Source organism: Schistocerca nitens, chromosome 8 (assembly GCF_023898315.1).
Source record: "Schistocerca nitens isolate TAMUIC-IGC-003100 chromosome 8, iqSchNite1.1, whole genome shotgun sequence".
NCBI classification, from domain to species: domain Eukaryota; kingdom Metazoa; phylum Arthropoda; class Insecta; order Orthoptera; family Acrididae; genus Schistocerca; species Schistocerca nitens.
Window position 1 is genome coordinate 439534372 of NC_064621.1, and position 21049 is coordinate 439555420.

General features: G+C 39.3%; 1 protein-coding gene across 3 annotated transcripts in view; it reads left to right on the forward strand.

Annotated features, from left to right (window-relative positions):
• The window catches only part of LOC126198992 (putative helicase mov-10-B.1), a 418198-nt gene that overhangs the window by 73908 nt on the left and 323241 nt on the right, over positions 1–21049 (forward strand). For all 3 annotated transcript variants that reach the window (XM_049935664.1, XM_049935663.1, XM_049935665.1), the window contains 2 exons: positions 3872–4088; positions 18028–18251. In XM_049935664.1, the coding sequence (XP_049791621.1) occupies positions 18056–18251 (196 nt within the window). In that variant the 5' untranslated portion in view covers positions 3872–4088; positions 18028–18055. The remainder of the gene's footprint in view (positions 1–3871; positions 4089–18027; positions 18252–21049) is intronic.

Sequence of the window (21049 nt, forward strand, 5' to 3'; positions counted from 1 at the left end):
AATGAAGTATGCGATCCCCTCCAAATTCAACCAGTTTAATGAGTATTTATGATTATAGAAAAGTTATTGTGTATGTTAACAATGATTGCATAACATGTCTCCATAAACAGTCAACCCATTAAATTATACTGAATAACTGACCCACACAAAAGTTAATATCACTTGATCACTGATACAGCAAATGTCATCATGTAAAAACACTAAGTTCATCTTAAATAATTAATATGAAGTACGAAAAATAGTGGCCAACTTAGGTATTTTGGATCTCCTTAAATAAAAATCACCCAGTGAAACCTATTTGTTCACTAGGAGCGTTTTCACTCAGTATTCACGTAATCAATCCTATTTTAGACAAAAACCAATGTAATTCTTAATAATTCATGTTACTTACTTATTTATGCAAATTAGAGAAGTCAATTGACAAACTTCTAAAAAACGGCCTTTTTGTAACAAAGAATTATTCTGTCAAGTCAACAAATCTGTCTGTCATTTTAATAACATGTTAAATTATGTCACTCGATGCAAATTAATAACTTTTCTGCACAAATTATGATAACAGATGTACATGTGACTTATAAACTATATCTCTTTTTAGTAGTTCTTTGACAATGTTATAAATACAAGCAGCAAGAAGGGTCGAGAGTCAGTCGGAGGCAGTCAGAATGTCACTTTGGTGAAGTGTGTTTCTATGTTATTGTTTGAGGTGGATAAACAATGCAAAGAACATGTAAAGGAAGTACGACTTTGTGTTGTGTTATGGTCTTTGGTGGACAGTGGAATTAAGATGGCCACCAAAGTAATAAATATTTGATGTTTACATATGTGTTGGTCTCGCTCGTTCTTTATCATCAAAAGCACATGAAAAACACGGGACCTCATGTTTTTACCCTAGACAACCAGATTTAGAGCCAGCATCAGCATCAAGACACAGCAGCGATCCAGCAAGCAGCAGCGATTACTACAATGCATTTTAAATGGCGCCAACCTAACATCAAGTGCTAACAAGCTCCGTAAATTGGAGTGAAATAGTGCGATTACAGCAATTAGCAATATCTACGACCAGGCGGACCATTTACACCTTCAACACTTCTGCCAGAAGAAGGAGCCACTATCTCCACAAGCTTGCATGTGTAATAACTTTTATATACAGGGTGTGACAAAAAAGTACGGCCAAACTTTCAGGAAACATTCCTCACACACAAAGAAAGAAAATATGTTATGTGGACATGTGTCCGGAAACGCTTACTTTCTATGTTAGAGCTCATTTTATTACTTCTCTTCAAATCACATTAATCATGGAATGGAAACACACAGCAACAGAACGTACCAGCGTGACTTCAAACACTTTGTTACAGGAAATGTTCAAAATGTCCTCCGTTAGCGAGGATACATGCATCCACCCTCCATCGCATGGAATCCCTAATGCGCTGATGCAGCCCTGGAGAATGGCGTATTGTATCACAGCCATCCACACTACGAGCATGAAGAGTCTCTACATTTGGTACCGGGGTTGCGTAGACAAGAGCTTTCAAGTGCCCCCATAAATGAAAGTCAAGAGGGTTGAGGTCAGGAGAGCGTGGAGGCCATGGAATTGGTGCGCCTCTACCAATCCATCGGTCACCGAATCTGTTGTTGAGAAGGGTACGGACACTTCGACTGAAATGTGCAGGAGCTCCATCGTGCATGAACCACATGTTGTGCCGTACTTGTAAGGACACGTTCTAGCAGCACAGGTAGAGTATCCCGTATGAAATCATGATAACGTGCTCCATTGAGCGTAGGTGGAAGAACATGGGGCCCAATCAAGACATCACCAACAATGCCTGCCCAAACGATCACAGAAAATCTGTGTTGATGACGTGATTGCACAATTGGGTGCAGATTCTCGTCAGCCCACACATGTTGATTGTGAAAATTTACAATTTGATCACGTTGGAATGAAGCCTCATCCATAAAGAGAACATTTGCACTGAAATGAGGATTGACACATTGTTGGATGAACCATTCGCAGAAGTTTACCCGTGGAGGCCAATCAGCTGCTGATAGTGCCTGCACATGCTGTACATGGTACAGAAACAACTGGTTCTCCCGTAGCACTCTCCATACAGTGACGTGGTCAACGTTACCTTGTACAGCAGCAACTTCTCTGACGCTGACATTAGGGTTATCGTCAACTGCACGAAGAATTGCCTCATCCATTGCAGGTGTCCTCGTCGTTCTAGGTCTTCCCCAGTCGCGAGTCATAGGCTGGAATGTTCCGTGCTCCCTAAGACGCCGATCAGTTGCTTCGAACGCCTTCCTATCGGGACACCTTCATTCTGGAAATCTGTCTCAATACAAATGTACCGCGCCACGGCTATTGCCCCATGCTAACCCATACATAAAATGGGCATCTGCCAACTCCGCATTTGTAAACATTGCACTGACTGCAAAACCACGTTCATGATGAACACTAACCTGATGATGCTACGTACTGATGAGCTTGATGGTAGTACTGTAGAGCAATGAGTCGCATGTCAACACAAGCACCGAAGTCAACATTACCTTCCTTCAATTGGGCCAAGTGGTGGTGAATCGAGGAAGTACAGTACATACTGACGAAACTAAAATGAGCTCTAATATGGTAATTAAGTGTTTCCGGACTCATGCCCAAATAACATCTTTTCTTTATTTGTGTGTGAGGAATGTTTCCTGAAAGTTTGGCCGTACCTTTTTGTAACACCCTGTATGTGTTCTCCTGCTGCTGCTTGGTTGGTACATTTTTTATCTATCCAGTTACACAATATTTTCAAAAATAGATTATTTTTGTTGATATAAATATAGTTTTGCTATCTAGTAGGAACCTATTGCTCCCTGTACATTTTGGAAAGCCTCTTGGTGTACCAGATTTCATTTAATAGTTCTGTGTATTACTTGTTTTCAATATCAAGCCTCAGAGAGGAAATATGTACTTCACAAATAAAGCTGATCATGAAATTTTCTGGCAGATTAATATAATGAATGAATCAGAACTCTAACTCATGACCTTTTGAGTCCTGGTCTTGTACACAGTTTTAATCTGTCCGTAAGTTTCATATCGGTACACACTCCCCTGCAGAGCAAAAATTTATTCTCAAAAGCTGATCATATCCAGTTGTATGTTTCTACTCACTAAAATAACAGTCTTTATAACTGGCAGTCAGTCAAAGGGTAGAGCCAAACCAAGTCCCAACTTCATGATTGCAGTGAAGAGATTGTGCTGTATTTAAATGTGATCCTGTGTAATTTTATATAAAGTAATAGAGGAATGTGAAGAGATGATATATTATGGTGTTGAATGCAATAAGAAACTACTTTTGAAGCATCCTGAACTGATTTCTCACTTCATAACCTTTTACTGATCATGTGACCATTGTGTAGCCATTCTGTCTGAGAACTGTTTACCAATGTGCTATCTTCTGCAGAGCATATTCAATGTCTGTCACCTAAAGTTGGAGGCTTTACTAATTTTTAGCCCTGATTTGGGGACAAGTAGGTTTCCTAGCATAACACTGAAGTTATACACTATTTATTAAATGACTAATGCACTGCATAAGCATCTTCAGAGAGTGACCTGGTTGTGTATGGCAATGGATTGTTTGCAGCATCATTGAAAACAGGTTTTCTGTTAATCATAATCTCACACCAATATATCTTACAGTTGTATCATCTGCCAGAAATATTTTGAGGGGAGATGTTATATTGCATACACAATATTGTCTTCAGTTCCTTGCTTTGTTCTGTACACTAAATTTATTATAGTTTTGATAAAGCATTTGGTGAGAAATAAACTGTGAACTTAAAGATGAGAATGTAAATTTTATTGTGTAGCTTTTCCTTCTCTGTTGCTTAGAAATACTGAAGAAGCATCCTGATGAAACTCTTGCAAAGCCTAGGCAACAGATACTAGTGAATCGGCAGTCTGCTTTTCAGACCAAGGAAGAAAAGGCACCAGACATACAAGGATTACATTGTTTGTTGTGCAAAGAACTTCTCTCCTCAGAATATGAGTTGCATCAGCATATACTGGAAGTTGATCATAAGTTGAGGTCTCTGTATCGCAACAACAGGTAAATTCAAGCACTTTATCTCACTGTCTTTATTCTTAGCTCTTACAAGCAATTCCTCTCTTGAAAAATTATCATTTCATGGTTGACTAATAGAGATTTTTATTTATTATTAATTGAAACTGAATGTGATGAATACATGTACAATACATAAAAAGACCCATAATCAAAATGTCAATGGTCCCATGTTTGAACCTAGCTACTGCTTAAATTCTAAATAAAGATCATCAGCAATGGTGGCTGAAGGCTGATCCACAGCCTTATCAAAGAGGGCAGAGGAGCAGACAGAGGTTCATGGTGTTCTCTTGTCCTTGGGGTGGGAAACTGCCCTAAAATGTGGAAAAATCAGCGATGATCAATGACATAAGGATGCAAAGGAAGACAAATAAAGTGTATCCAAAGGACATGTTTCCTGTAATTGAAAAAGTGTCATGATGATCTCTCCATTGGCAAATAATCTCAAGTTAGTCCCCCATTGGATCTCTGGAAGAGGACTGCCGAGGGACAGGTGGCCATGAGACAGGAAAGTATAACGTTCTACATCTTAGAGTATGGAATGTCAGAAGTTTGAACATGATAGGGAAGCTAGAAAATCTGAAAAGACAATTGCAAAGGCTCAGTCTAGATATAGTGTGGGTCAGTGAAGTGAAATGGAAAGAAGATAAGGATTTCTGGTCAGTTGAATATAGAGTAATATCAACAGCAGCAGAAAATGGTATAATGGGAGTAGGATTCATTATGAATAGGAAGATAGGACAGAAAGTGAATTACTATAAACAGTTCGGTGATAGGGTGGTTCTCATCAGATTTGGCAACAAACCAACACCGACGTCACAAGCAGAAGATGAAGAGGTAGAGAGTATATTGAATGGGTAATGCAGTATGTAAAGAGAGAGATCCATCCAATTTCACTTTTGCCAGCATTCTCAAAAAATTTAGAAAAGGGAATATACAGTTGGCTTCTTAACCATCTGATAGGAAATAATATATTCTCAAAGTCAAAGTTCAGATTTCTAAAGTGTTGAGATATTGAGAAGGTTATCTGCACACACAGTGAAAATATACTTCATTCATTAACTATTAAATTACAGGCTACTGGCATATTTTGTAATCTGTTAAAGACATTTGACTGTGTAGATCACAATATATTTTGATGCAACAGGAAAGGCTGCAAATGGTTCAAATCCCATAACTCTGACAGGAAACAAGGGGGGTCATTAGGAAAGAGAGATGTATTAAGCCATCAGGCATCATCCAGCTGGGAACTAATTGTACGTCCACAGCTTGTGGTCATGCGGTAGCGTTCTCGCTTCCCACGCCCGGGTTCCATTCCCGGCGGGGTCAGGGATTTTCTCTGCCTCGTGATGACTGGGTGTTGTGTGATGTCCTTAGGTTAGTTAGGTTTAAGTAGTTCTAAGTTCTAGGGGACTGATGACCTCAGCAGTTAAGTCCCATAGTGCTTAGAGCCATTTGAACCATTTGAACTAATTGTACGTGGTGTCCCACAAGGTTCCATCTTAGGGCCCTTACTTTTCCTTGTTTACATCAATGACCTTTCATGGGTAAAATTACTAGAAGCTAAGTTTGTTTTATTTGCATATGATATAAACATGCCAATAAATAGGAAATCAAGTGTAGTCTTAGAATGATCAGTTAATGAAATTATCATGGACATTAATAAATGGTTCCTAACCAATTCATTGTCATTGTATGTTGGAAATACACGCTACATGCAGTTCAGAACTTATAAAAGATTACAGCTTGATAGTAAATTTAACAGGGAGGAGCACAGAACAGAACTGCTGTAGCACATAAACCAATCTCTACTTTCAATGTGAATATTGTCAGACATTGGCAATGTAAAAATGAATATGCTGGCATACCAAGCTTAAATTTCATATGGGATTATTTTTTGCGATAACCCATCAAGTGAAGCTGAAGTTTTCTGTGTTCAAAAACATGTAATGATAATTATTTGTGGCGTGAACTCAGGAACATCTTGCAGAAGCCTTCTTTAGGGAACCAGTGACATAAACTCCTGCAAGATGGCGCCAAGTGTAAATTGTGGTTGTGTTAATTACCAGAATAAACTCAACACAAACGTTAAAAAGTGCTTAACATGTAAAAAATTTGATGTATATCGTGATGATATCGCGTGTTTTGTTATTAAAAAAGTTTCGGAAGGAAGACATAGGGTGGCCCAAAATTGCGAAACTGAAATCGCACATGGAGCTAGTACCTTGTCTGACGAATCACGAGAGCAAATACAAAGACTTCGCTACTGCAAATCGCTCGCCGCGAAGGCATAACGTGCATAAACTGTAAAACTGTATACCATTTCGCGTGTGTAAAGGCAGAGCCAAGACGAAAACTATGGTGTTGCAGAAGGTGTAATGAATATGGCCTAGACAAAGCACTACAGAAGAGCGACTGCAAAGTTGAAATTATTGCTATGCTGTTAAAAGAGGTACACGCCATGAAATGCAAATATACCAAGAACCAGCGCTAACAAACGTGATACCAAGTGTAAAAAATGCGGGAAAACCGCTAAAAGTGGTATAGCATGTGCAAAATGTGAAACAAAATTCCACTTTCGATGCGCAAAGGTGGACAGCTCATTGAAAGGAAATGAGAAGTTTACAAAAACGTGGAAGTCTAATACGTGTAGGCCTACCGAAATAATAAGCAGGGTCACAAATATCCCACTAACAAACAGATTTGAAGTGCTTGATGTAGACAGTAACGATGATGCTCCTGAAGCTCATACAGAACATTCTCAATCATCGAATGCTGCAGTAACTGTTCCTGGAAGCACTACCACTTCTGAACTTCAACAAGGAGATCTTCAAGTTCGTTGTGATGCTGCTGTTCCTGTCCTGAGAACCATCTGTCGGCATAAATCGCATTATGGTATTCCAAGGAAGCTTGTGATTCTTGCCGATAGTCACAGTCGAGAGATTGCTTCTCGTATAAATGAAACTGCTGTAACTGTGAAGGCAACAGGATTTGTCAAGCCTGGAGCATCTCTCTCTCAAATATGTACATATATACATTCAGAAGAAATCGGTAAGTTGTCATCCAAGGATTTCATTGTACCACTCAGCGGCTCTAATGATGTGTACCGCAATGAAACATCAGTAGCCTGCCAAGAACTAAAGAAGTGCTTGTGTTATCTAGGACACACAAATGTAATATATGTAAACAGTCCACAGAGGTACGACTTACATCAGTCGTCTTGTGTGAACAGAGAGATCAAACTTGCAAATGAACAGCTCTCAAACGTATGTAAACAGTTTAAAAATGTAAATGTTCTAGATGTAAGTGGTGTTGGTCAAAGATTCCATACCTCACATGGGCTTCATTTGAACAGTCTTGGGAAAAGGTTACTAGCACAAAAACTAATTGAAAGAAGCGCAGGAAACAGTTTTACTACAAATTCAACAGTAATGACAAAATTTGTTTCACCGCCAACCACAGAAAAGAAAAATAGTGATTTTTTTTCCACAGCAACACATTCCAGTAATAGCAACACTCAAATAAGATCTTTTTTAGGCTAAAGAACAAAAGAGAGCACAGTGTAAATGTTGTACCTTTTGATAATTTAACTTTTGTGAAAACTAACATTAAGGAACCAGTTAAAAATAGAATTGATGAGCTATATTGTTTAAAAATATTTCATCAGAATATAAGAAGTCTTTTGAATAAAAAAGAAGAGCTGCTGCTTTCACTGCAAGAAACAGCTGACATAAGCGGAATTATTTCTGATGTGCTCTGCTTAACTGAACATCACTTGGAAGCCACAGAAATTAATCAGCTACATTTAAATAGTTATAAAATTGATTCTTCCTACTGTCGGAGCAACTTAAGACAAGGTGGAGTGGCAATTTACACACACAATACTATTAGGTCACAAGTTATAGATACTGTATTGAACAGCATTTTGAATGTTGTGCAGTCAAATTAGAGGTTGAAACACAGTTCCTGATCATAGTAACAGTTTACAGGTCACCTATGGGAGATGTTCAAAAATTTCTCTCTCGGCTAGAAACAGTTCTTACTAAACTTTATAGGAACAATAGTAATGTCATCGTATGTGGTGACTTTAACATAAACTTACTCACAAAAAATAACAACCAGAAACTATTAGAATCACTACTGTTAACCTTTAGTCTGCTCCCCATGATCTCATTCCCAACAAGAGTATATGGGCACAGCAAGACCCTGATTGATAATCTGTTCCTAGATCCCACAAATTACAATGAAGTGATGACACGGGCAGTAACAAATGGTCTGTCTGATCACGACAGTCAAATGACAACCCTAAAACTTAGCAGCAGAAAAACAACACATGGCCATTGTAACCAAGTTAAACATGTTAGATCAATAAATGCTGAATCTACTTGCTTGTTCAGAAATAGTTCATGCCATGAACAATGGGAGGAAGTATACCAGGCTGACACAGTGAATAAGAAGTTCAAATCATTCCTGAACTTATTCCTTAAACATTTTGAAGCTTTTTCCCCCAAAGACAGATTAAAATCAAACCAACCTGTAGTAAAAGGAAAGAGTGGCTAACTACTGGCATAAAAATATCATGTAACAAAAAGAGAGATCTGTATGTACAACAGAGGACTAGTACAGACCCAGCAGTAAAGTTACATTACAAGAAATGCTGTAAAATTCTAACAAGTGTAATCAAGAAGGCCAAACAGTTGCACTATGCACAAAAAATTAGCAATTCAAACAATAAAATAAAAACCATATGGCACATCATAAAAAGTGAGACAAATAGGAACATAAAACCTGACAATAATAAACACAAAATTGCAGCCTCAGATTTCAGCCATTTTTTCTCTCTGTAGCTGAAAAAACAGTGAACCATAATAAACAGGCTCACACAGAAGCTATTGAACTACTTAACCACATGCAAATAACATCTAAAGTAGCACTTCATTTCAGAAGTACAACCCCCAAAGAAATTGAAAAAACCATAAAATTACTCAAAAACTCAGACTCCTATGGATACGATGGCATATCAAGTAGGATTTTAAAATCATGTGTAGACTTAATCAGTTATATATTGTGCTATTTGTGCAACCAATCTATGGAAACTTGTGAGTTCCCAGATAGATTAAAACATCCAGTAGTGATGCCAATCCACAAAAGTGGAGCAAGGGATGAAATATCCAATTATCGGCCCATCTCCATGCTGCCAGTATTCTCAAAGGTATTTGAGAGAATAGTGTATGATAGGATTTATAGTCATACTACAAAAAATGGATTACTGGCTCCTACACAGTTCGGCTTTCGTAAGGGCTCCTCCACAGACAGAGCTATATTTAACCTAACAGATGAAATTTTAGGTGAACTAAATTACAAAAGGTATCCAATGGGGATATTTTGTGACCTTGCCAAGGCATTCGATTGTGTAGACCACAACAGACTCTTAAAAAAGCTTCCACATTATGGCAGTAAAGACAAATCTTTGACTTGGTTAGAATTATCCTTACAGAACAGGAAGCAAAGGGTTGTCTTAAGGGGGACAGGAACAGCATTAACATCAGACTGGGGAAATATAAAGTATGGAGTCCCACAGGGCTCAATTCTTGGGCCATTAATTTTCCTGATTTACATTAATGATCTACCTATCACAATTAACAACAGAGCAAAAATAGTAATGTTTGCCGACGATACAAGTATCCTCGTAAAAAGACCCAACTCCACAATGCAGGATACAGCCATGACAGTCTCTACTCAAGTACACAAATGGTTCACTGCGAATAACCTAACCTTAAATATTTCAAAAACCAATATGATATAGTTTCTGACTATATATATATATATATATATATATATATATATATATATATATATATATATATATATATATATATATATATATATATATATATATATATATATATATAAAGACACATGTCTGCTTGTGTCTGTATATGTGTGGATGGATATGTGTGTGTGTGCGAATGTATACCCGTCCTTTTTTCCCCCTAGGGTAAGTCTTTCCGCTCCCAGGATTGGAATGACTCCTTACCCTCTCCCTTAAAACCCACATCCTTTCGTCTTTCCCTCTCCTTCCCTCTTTCCTGATGAGGCAACAGTTTGTTGCGAAAGCTTGAATTTTGTGTGTATGTTTGTGTTTGTTTGTGTGTCTATCGACGTGCCAGCGCTTTCGTTTGGTAAGTCACATCATCTTTGTTTTTAGATATATTTTTCCCACGTGGAATGTTTCCCTCTATTAATATATATGTGACTTACCGAACGAAAGTGCTGGCAGGTCGATAGACACACAAACACACACACAAAATTCAAGCTTTCGCAACAAACTGTTGCCTCATCAGGAAAGAGGGAAGGAGAGGGAAAGACGAAAGGATGTGGGTTTTAAGTGAGAGGGTAAGGAGTCATTCCAATCCCGGGAGCGGAAAGACTTACCTTAGGGGGAAAAAAGGACAGGTATACACTCGCACACACACACATATCCATCCACACATATACAGACACAAGCAGACATATTTAAAGACAAAGAGTCTCCTATGGCATAATCTTCTGGGGAAATGCTGCAGGTGTTGAAAAAGTCTTCAGAATACAAAAACCAAGCAGTGAGGCTAATATGTGGGGTCCCTAATGGGGCATCTTACAGAGGTCTCTTCAAATCTCTCAAGATACGTACCATCACAGGTCACTATATATACTCACTGATGTTATTTTAGCCAACAACAGGGAACTGTTTCAGAAAATTTGTGACATCCACAACCATGACAGAAGACAGGTAAAATACATAGGGGAGTTACTGAGTCAGGTATAAAGGTCTTCAATAAGCTCCCCATCAATATAAAAAAGGAAATAAATAATGTAAAGGTTTTCAGAATGAAACTAAAATCATTCCTCATCAAACAAACTTTCTATAAAATGAATGAATACTTAGAGTTATGATGTACAAGAGTGGGGGAAACTGCCTAAGAAAAGCACTCCCTTAAAGATAAATTGTGATGATGTTACTTGTAGTTTAACTGAAATTGTGGTGATAAAATGTAAATTTAACTGTTTCATTACGAGAAAATGTGAACTCCCATGTATCCCACTCTCTTGAGCATTCACTTAAACATCTTCTTAAGGAATGCAGTTGTTGTTGTGGTGGTCTTCAGTCCTAAGACTGATTTGATGCAGCTCTCCATGCTACTCTATCCTGTGCAAGATTCTTCATCTCCCAATACGTACTGCAGCCTACATCCTTCTGAATCTGTTTAGTGTATCCATGTGTTGGTCTCCCTCTATGATTTGTACCCTCCACGCTGCCCTCCAGTACTAAATTGGTGATCCCTTGATGCCTCAGAACATGTCCTACCAAGCGATCCCTTCTTCTAGTCAAGTTGTGCCACAAACTCCTCTTCTCCCCAATCCTATTCAATACCTGCTCTTTAGTTATATGATCTACCCATTTAATCTTCAGCATTCTTCTGTAGCACCACATTTCAAAAGCTTCTATTCTCTTCTTGTCCAAACTATTTATCTTCCATGTTTCACTTCCATACATGGCTACACTCCATACAAATACTTTCAGGAACGACTTCCTGACACTTAAATCTATACTCGATGTTAACAAATTTCTCTTCTTCAGAAACGCTTTCCTTGCCATTGCCAGTCTACATTTTATATCATCTCTACTTCGACCATCATCAGTTATTTTGCTCCCCAAATAGCAAAACTCATTTACTACTTTAAGTGTCTCATTTCCTAATCTAATTCCCGCAGCATCACGTGACTTAATTCGACTACATTCCATTATCCTAGTTATGCTTTTGTTGTGTTCATCTTATATCCTCCCTTCAAGACACTATCCATTCCGTTAAACTGCTCTTCCAAGTCCTTTGCTGTGTCTGACAGAATTATAATGTCATCGGCGAACCTTAAAGTTTTTATTTCTTCTCCATGGATTTTAATACCTACTCCAAATTTTTCTTTTGTTTCCTTTACTGCTTGCTCAATATACAGATTGAATAACATCAGGGAGAGGCTACAACCCTGTCTCACTCCCTTCCCAACCACTGCATCCCTTTCACGTCCCTCGACTCTTATAACTGCCATCTGGTTTCTGTACAAATTGTAAATAGCCTTTCGCTCCCTGTAGTTTACCCCTGCCACCTTTAGAATTTGAAAGAGAGTATTCCAGTCAACATTGTCAAAAGCTTTCTCCAAGTCTACAAATGCTAGAAACGTAGGTTTGCCTTTTCTTAATCTAGCTTCTAAGATAAGTCGTAGGGTCAGTATTGTCTCACGTGTTCCCATATTTCTACTTAATCCAAACTGATCTTTCCTGAGGTCTGCTTCTACCAGTTTTTCCATTCGTCTGTAATGAATTCGTGTTAGTATTTTGCAGCTGTGACTTATTAAACTGATAGTTCGCTAATTTTCACATCTGTCAATGCCTGCTTTCTTTGGGATTGGAATTATTATATTCTTCTTGAAGTCTGAGGGTATTTCCCCTGTCTCCTTCATCTTGCTCACCAGATGGTAGAGTTTTGTCAGGACTGGCTCTCCCAAGGCTGTCAGTAGTTCTGTTGGAATGTTGTCTACTCCCGGGGCCTTGTTTCGACTCAGGTCCTTCAGTTCTCTGTCAAATTCTTCACGCAGTATCATATCTCCCATTTCATCTTCATCTACATCCTCTTCCATTTCCATAATATTGTCCTCAAGTACATCGCCCTTGTATAGACCCTCTATATACTCCTTCCACCTTCCTGCTTTCCCTTCTTTGCTTAGAACTGAGTTTCCATCTGAGCTCTTGATATTCAAACAAGTGGTTCTCTTTTCTCCAAAGGTCTCTTTAATTTTCCTGTAGGCAGTATCTATCGTACTCCTAGTGAGATAAGCCTCTACATCCCTACATTTGTCCTCTAACCAACCCTGCTTAGCTATTTTGCACTTCCTGTCGATCTCATTTTTGAGACGTTTGTATTCCTTTCTGCCTACTTCATTTACTGCATTTTTATATTTTAATGACATACTCCTGAGTAGTCCCCGCCCGGAGATCCGAATGGGGGACTATTTTACCTCCAGAATATTTTACCCAAGAGGACGCCATACAGTAAAGCTGCAGGCCCTTGGGAAAAATTACGGCTGTAGTTTCCCCTTGCTTTCAGCCGTTCGCAGTACCAGCACAGCAAGGCCATTTTGGTTAGTGTTACAAGGCCAGATCAGTCAATCATCCAGACTGTTGCCCCTGCAACTACTGAAAAGGCTGCTGCCCCTCTTCAGGAATGTGATGTATAAATGTTAATGTAATACTGTAATTTCATCTATTGACTTGTCCTACATTACTTGTACACTGGCTGTATAATATGTAATCAACAGGACCAAATAAATAAAAAATAAAATAAATTCCCAATATATTTATTCCTTAATGAAATTTGTCTTTAAAAATATATCCCTCTTTCAAACCAACAGCTCAGATCATGGAATCAATACTCAAAATAGAATAATCTTCACAATGATTTAAATACACTTACATTGGTCCAAAAACCTCAGGTGTTCAGGAACACCCATTTTCAGTAACCTGACAGCAGACATAAAATGTTTAAGGACCAATAAAGTTCAGTTTATAATGAGTATAAAAGATTTATTGGTGGCCACTCCTTCTACACAATTGATGAGTTTCTTAGTAGAACCCTCTGATGTATGAATGTGTGTTACTAATGATATCAAATATGTATTAGTACAACCTGACTTCTGTACAGAATTAATGCAGTAATGCAATCATTGTAAAAAAGAGTTGTAAAATGATTTTTCTATTTAGCATTTCTTATCATTTAAATGAAAATATCTTTAAAAAAAATTTTAAACACTCCATATCCATGACAATTATTTTCACTTGGGTTCTGTAAATGGTACACTGGCACATTTTTTCATTGTAAATATTTATTGTTTATGCTTGTTTTTCTGACTTGTTCTACATCCTATAGGATCTCCTCACTGTGGATCAATTAGAATGAAAAGTACATCTAATTTATCAGAAATCTAATAAGCACTGGGGATTGGAATGTGATTGTAGAGGAAGGAATGGAAGGAAGAGTTACAGGAGAACATGGGACTGGTAGTAGGAATGAGAAAGGAAAGACACTAACTGAGTTCTGCAATAATTTTCAGTTAGTAATAGCTAATGCGCTGTCAAATTCATAGGAAGGGGAGGAGGTATATTTGGAAAAGGCCTGGAGACATTGGGAGATTCCATCTGGATTACATCATGGTCATACAGATACTGAATTGTAAGATGTACCCAGGAGCAGATATAGACTCAGATCACAATTAAGTAATGATGAAGAATAAACTGAAGTTTAAGAGATGAAGAAAATTGTATGGTAAAGTACCGAGGAAAGATGATGCACATTTGAAGGTCACTAAAGATGAGGCTGCTGAAATTAGGAGTACCACAGCATCAGTTCAGTTGAATAGAAGTATACATCTCTAAAAAGAGCAATCATGGATGTTGGACAGGCACAAATAGGTACGAGGGTAATCCCAAAAGTAAGGTCTCCTATTTTTTTAAGTACATAAACCTGTTTATTTCTACAATGGTTTACATCAGTTTACAGCTTGAACATTTAGCTATTTTTCGACATAATCACCATTTCTGTCGATGCATTTTTGTAGATGCTGTGGCAGTTTTTGTATGCCCATATCATACCAGCTCACCGCCATGCTGTTCAGAAAGTTATGAACCTCTTATTTCATCTCATCATAGGAGCTGAATCGCTGGGACCACAATTAACGCTGACAGGTACTGTGAGACTCTGAAAAAACTCAAACAGGCAATTCAGAACCGGAAAAGAGGAATGTTGAGCAAGGGCGTACACATTCTCCATGACAACGCTCATCCACACATCGCTTGGCAAACTGTTGCTCTCCTGCAATGGTTTCAGTGGAACATAATCACCCACCCACCCTATAGCCCTGACTTGGCACCCAGTGACTATCACCTGTTCCCTAGGTTAAAAGAGCATTTGGCCAGAAAGCGATTCAGCTCCGACGCCGAGGTGAAAGAAGAGGTTCATAACTTTCTGAACAGCATGACGGTGAGCTGGTATGATATGGGCATACAAAAACTGCCACAGCATCTACAAAAATGCATCAACAGAAATGGTGATTATGTCGAAAAATAGCTAAATGTTCAAGCTGTAAACTGATGTAAACCATTGTAGAAATAAACAGGTCTATGTATTTATAAAAAAATAGGGGACCTTACTTTTGGGATTACCCTCGTATAAGCAGGTAAATGCAAAGTACATTGGGTAACAAGTGAAATACTTACATTCATCAGTGAAAGAAGGGAGTACAAAAGCGTTCAGGCGAAGAGAGGAATATAGCAATATAAATCACTCAGAAATAAAATGAATAGGGAGGACAGGGGAGCCACGATGAAATGGCTGCATGAAAAATGTGACAAAATCAAAAAAGAAATGATTTTTGAGTGGATTGACTTAGTACACAGAAAAGTCACATGTGACACAGTGGTTGCGTTCATGAACCGTCTCCAACTGAACTTTTCTGAGCCTTCTGCTCCCCCTATTTATATGTTCTTTACTAGGAAGTTAGCAAAACTAGAGCGCAATTTTATAAAATTAACAATTAAAAGTTCAAAGTTATCGTGAATAACTATACACAAAACCTTTAGTATTTTATGCCCAAACTGGCATATACAATATAAAAGATTTTTACATAAGATATATTTATTTATTTATTTATTTATGCATTTATTTTACCTGGCAAGATTAGGGCCTTCAGGCCCTCTCTTACACCTAACCAGGCATACTCAGATTCAACAAATTTCAGTTTCTACAGAACATTAAGGATATATTACATGTTATACAGTATTAATGTTAAGAAAAAAAATAGAGATTATAAACGTAGTACAATGATAATTATAACAATCAAAAATTAATTATAACAATCAAGAATAATAATAATAGTAATAATAATAATAATAATGACTATGTATATGAAAGTAAACATATTTTTCTTTTATGAATGTCAGTCCTATTGCTAGTTGGGAATTTTCTCGTTATATTCTTGCAGCTTGTGAGTTATTCTCATCAAGCAGAGACATAAGACGATAGAATGGGGTGAAAGAGATATAGAAGAGGTAGATAGGTTAGAGGAAGAGAAATAGAATGGTAAAATTCGAAGCTATGATGGAGAGGAGAAAGAAAGAGATGAGAGGGGCCCAACAATGGTGGCTATACCGTCCCTAGTATGTAAGTCTTGAGTTCACTCTTGAATGTTGAGTGGTTCCGGATAAGACGCAGATCACAGGGGAGCGCGTTCCATAGTCGTATGGCTGAGATGGAGAATGACATGGAGAAAGATTTTGTGTTATGTAAAGGTACAGCCAAGATGCTAGACGTATCCGATCTGGTATTGCGGTTGTGGAATGATGATAGGTGTTTAATGTGAGAAGATAAGTATTGGGGGCACCAGTGGCTAAGAAATCGATGAAGTAAGCACATCGTGTGGAGATCGCCTGCCTTATGTGGGCGTACCCAACCTAGCTGGGAGTATGAAGGACTGCATTATACAAAATAGTGAAAAACAGAAATGCCAACGTAATTTTTCTTTATTATGGCTTGATTAATGAATGCAAAATAATGCTTGCATATACTGGACAAACATGACATTCAAGTAAACAAATGAAATTATAAATTTTGTGAAATTTAATATATTACACGAAATCACTTATTAGATACAATTGGATTTACAAAACTCTCAATGAATTGCCTCTTTGGAGAGTGTTTAATTAGGGTATCGAAAAAGGAATGCAAAACAAGGGATTGTTTTATTCCAAGACCAAGAAGGAAAAAACATGTGAGTAAATAAATCCATGTTAGTAAAATCCTGCGGTACATTTTCACACCTTGCAGAACAGGTGTGACACTGTTCTCCTTATCCTTTACATTTATGGTAGTTCTTCAACATGTTTCTAGTTTCTTCATATAAGGAGGCAACCACATTTTTTACCTAATTAGTTCCTGTTTGCTCAGTTGGAATAATCAGTATGTGGTTACAAGTAAATTATTCTGCAACAATTAATGGAGGTGGTGAGTCACAGACAAGCACATAGAGAAAGAACACCACACGTATTTTCAGCTTTCGGACAAAGTCCTTCTTCAGAAGTAGAGTTATCACATATTCACACAATAACAACACATGGCTGTTGTATCACACGTGGCTGGTGTCTTTGGACATTCAAGACCCAGACTTACGTGCCCAGAGACAGTGACCATATGTTTGTGAGTTGTGTGAATGTGTGAGAGTTCTACTTCTGAAGAAGGACTTTGTCTGACTGCTGAAAATATGTCTAATATTGTTGTTCATTGTGCCTTTCTATGACTCAATACCTCCTCTATGTGGTGAGTATCCTGGACTCTCCATTGTTTGATGCAGCTGTTTTTGTGTGGTGTGCCATCTCTAATGATCTTATTATTGACAGAGCATTAAAAATTCCAACCAACAGTGCTTCATATTTTTGATGGGTCATAAGAAACAGACAGTTCTTGACAAGTAAATATATGTGCCATTCTCTTAAATTGTCATATGCTTTTACGACACTGGTGAGTGGAATGAATAATTTGTGATCTTGTTAATCTACAAGCAATTCTATTCATGCTACTTTATTGCCAGTTCTCATTCAGACCAAGTACAATCCATAATTTGGGTGACCTTTGTTAGTCTCAAGGCATGATTTTAATGAAAAAGGCTATTACAGTCCGTTACTCTAAGGAATCATAGGTTTAAATGTGGTGGTGTGTTGTATTTATGATTATTTCTTACTTATGTCTTCTGTGTTACCCATAGTGGCCAGAAACACCACTGGGGCCGTAGTATCACAAATGCTAGTGTCATTAACTTAACCACTTCTTTTCTCTTGGAATAGGGTAGCCCTTGATGGAAAACTTTATTACATGGATACAGCCACAGTATCTAAGAGTGTAAAAATGGAAAACGGAGAATGTTTAGTCAGACTGAGAGAAACAGTAAATGTTGAAATAGTGCTTGTCAATAATGACAAGACGTTGTGCACTGTTACTGATGTAACTCTGTTAATACCTACACCTGAAATTCAATTTAGTTACTGCTTACCATCAGATATAGTACCAGGTAAGTATGCTAAATGTTAAGAAACTCATGTAGCTGTCATCAGAAATTTTTGTTTTGGTTTTTATTTTCATTTATTTTTAAGCAGGAGTAGCTTCCCTATCTTTGTCTTTTCTCTACCAGTGTGTTTAGGAGTGTACTTGTTTGGGTGTGTTCCAGAATATGTGTGTGTGTGTGGGGGGGGGGGGGGGGCTATAGATGGAAATTGGTGATACGTAAGCATGGAATGTGTAGAGCAATTTCAAGATTTTGTTACGTTTTTGATTTGCTATCTGGAAAAATATAGTGCTGGGTAAGACACCTCTAGTAGCCTCAGGGTTGTAGTGATTATATGAAGGGGGCAGGGAGAGTTGTTTATATACACTCCTGGAAATTGAAATAAGAACACCGTGAATTCATTGTCCCAGGAAGGGGAAACTTTATTGACACATTCCTGGGGTCAGATACATCACATGATCACACTGACAGAACCACAGGCACATAGACACAGGCAACAGAGCATGCACAATGTCGGCACTAGTACAGTGTATATCCACCTTTCGCAGCAATGCAGGCTGCTATTCTCCCATGGAGACGATCGTAGAGATGCTGGATGTAGTCCTGTGGAACGACTTGCCATGCCATTTCCACCTGGCGCCTCAGTTGGACCAGCGTTCGTGCTGGACGTGCAGACCGCGTGAGACGACGCTTCATCCAGTCCCAAACATGCTCAATGGGGGACAGATCCGGAGATCTTGCTGGCCAGGGTAGTTGACTTACACCTTCTAGAGCACGTTGGGTGGCACGGGATACATGCGGACGTGCGTTGTCCTGTTGGAACAGCAAGTTCCCTTGCCGGTCTAGGAATGGTAGAACGATGGGTTCGATGACGGTTTGGATGTATCGTGCACTATTCAGTCTCCCCTCGACGATCACCAGTGGTGTACGGCCAGTGTAGGAGATCGCTCCCCACACCATGATGCCGGGTGTTGGCCCTGTGTGCCTCGGTCGTATGCAGTCCTGATTGTGGCGCTCACCTACACGGCGCCAAACACGCATACGACCATCATTGGCACCAAGGCAGAAGCGACTCTCATCGCTGAAGACGACACGTCTCCATTCGTCCCTCCATTCACGCCTGTCGCGACACCACTGGAGGCGGGCTGCACGATGTTGGGGCGTGAGCGGAAGACGGCCTAACGGTGTGCGGGACCGTAGCCCAGCTTCATGGAGACGGTTGCGAATGGTCCTCGCCGATACCCCAGGAGCAACAGTGTCCCTAATTTGCTGGGAAGTGGCGGTGCGGTCCCCTACGGCACTGCGTAGGATCCTACGGTCTTGGCGTGCATCCGTGCGTCGCTGCGGTCCGGTCCCAGGTCGACGGGCACGTGCACCTTCCACCGACCACTGGCGACAACATCGATGTACTGTGGAGACCTCACGCCCCACGTGTTGAGCAATTCGGCGGCACGTCCACCCGGCCTCCCGCATGCCCACTATACGCCCTCGCTCAAAGTCCGTCAACTGCACATACGGTTCACGTCCACGCTGTCGCGGCATGCTACCAGTGTTAAAGACTGCGATGGAGCTCCGTATGCCACGGCAAACTGGCTGACACTGACGGCGGCGGTGCACAAATGCTGCGCAGCTAGCGCCATTCGACGGCCAACACCGCGGGTCCTGGTGTGTCCGCTGTGCCGTGCGTGTGATCATTGCTTGTACAGCCCTCTCGCAGTGTCCGGAGCAAGTATGGTGGGTCTGACACACCGGTGTCAATGTGTTCTTTTTTCCATTTCCAGGAGTGTATAAAGAAAATTTAAGGGAGAGTTATATATAATGAAAATTCAACAGAAACTATATTAGGATCAAATCCATTGTTTTAGTTAATTGTAAGGTGTAAAGCATACCTCTGAAGGACTTGGAGCGATTTCTCCCTCATACACATGTGACATACTATTTAGGGGAAGAAAAAAAAATGTTGTGACAGTTGGATTGCGTTGTACCCCTAATTGTGGAGCTGAGTTTGGGAAAGTGGTGATGTGTGTAAATAACTCTAGAATGCTGGGAGAAATTTCAACCAAATTTGATGTGTATATGACTTAGGGCCTGGAAAAACATACTATTGCTGTAAGACATCCTGAGTATCCTTACAGGTGAAATGTGGCAGTGCATGGAGTGATACATGAACAGGATTCTGGAAATCAGGGAATATAAGGGAATTTCAAACACGTCAGGGAAATCAGGGAAAATTGGTGAAAAAACAACATTGGAAAAATCTCGATTTTGTCTCAGTAGATGAAATGGTTTGTTTACTGAGATGTCATGCAGCATCACTGGCTGGGTGCAGCTGATTATGTGGACTGCTTCCCTACTCCCTCGTTCCTACTGCTTCTCCCCTTCCTACTACTCCTCTCAGCTTGCATTCAGTGCCACCACCACTTCTTACCACTAGCCCACCAGCTGCCAACAAGAGGCAGGGAGGCATGAGGAGTGGCTTGTTTGGATCTGATTCTCAGAGATAGTAGATGCAGCAGTCAGAGATGGTGGTCATGTGTACCTGAGCTGTGTCTGAGTGAGTGTGTGAATATGTGTGTGCTCTCATGTTCTGACAAAGGCTATAGCTGAAAATTTAGTTGTGAGAGTGTTATTATCTTTTCTGTGTGTCTGTCTGTGGCTCAGCAAATACCTTCATGGTGAGTTGTTACCTATCCTCATTATTATTGATCCTCAGAGTATTCCCACAAGTTACCTGTTGCATGGATTGATCACTGTGCTCTCATTTATTCAACATGATGTCTGTAACTTGTGATTAGCTGGCCTCA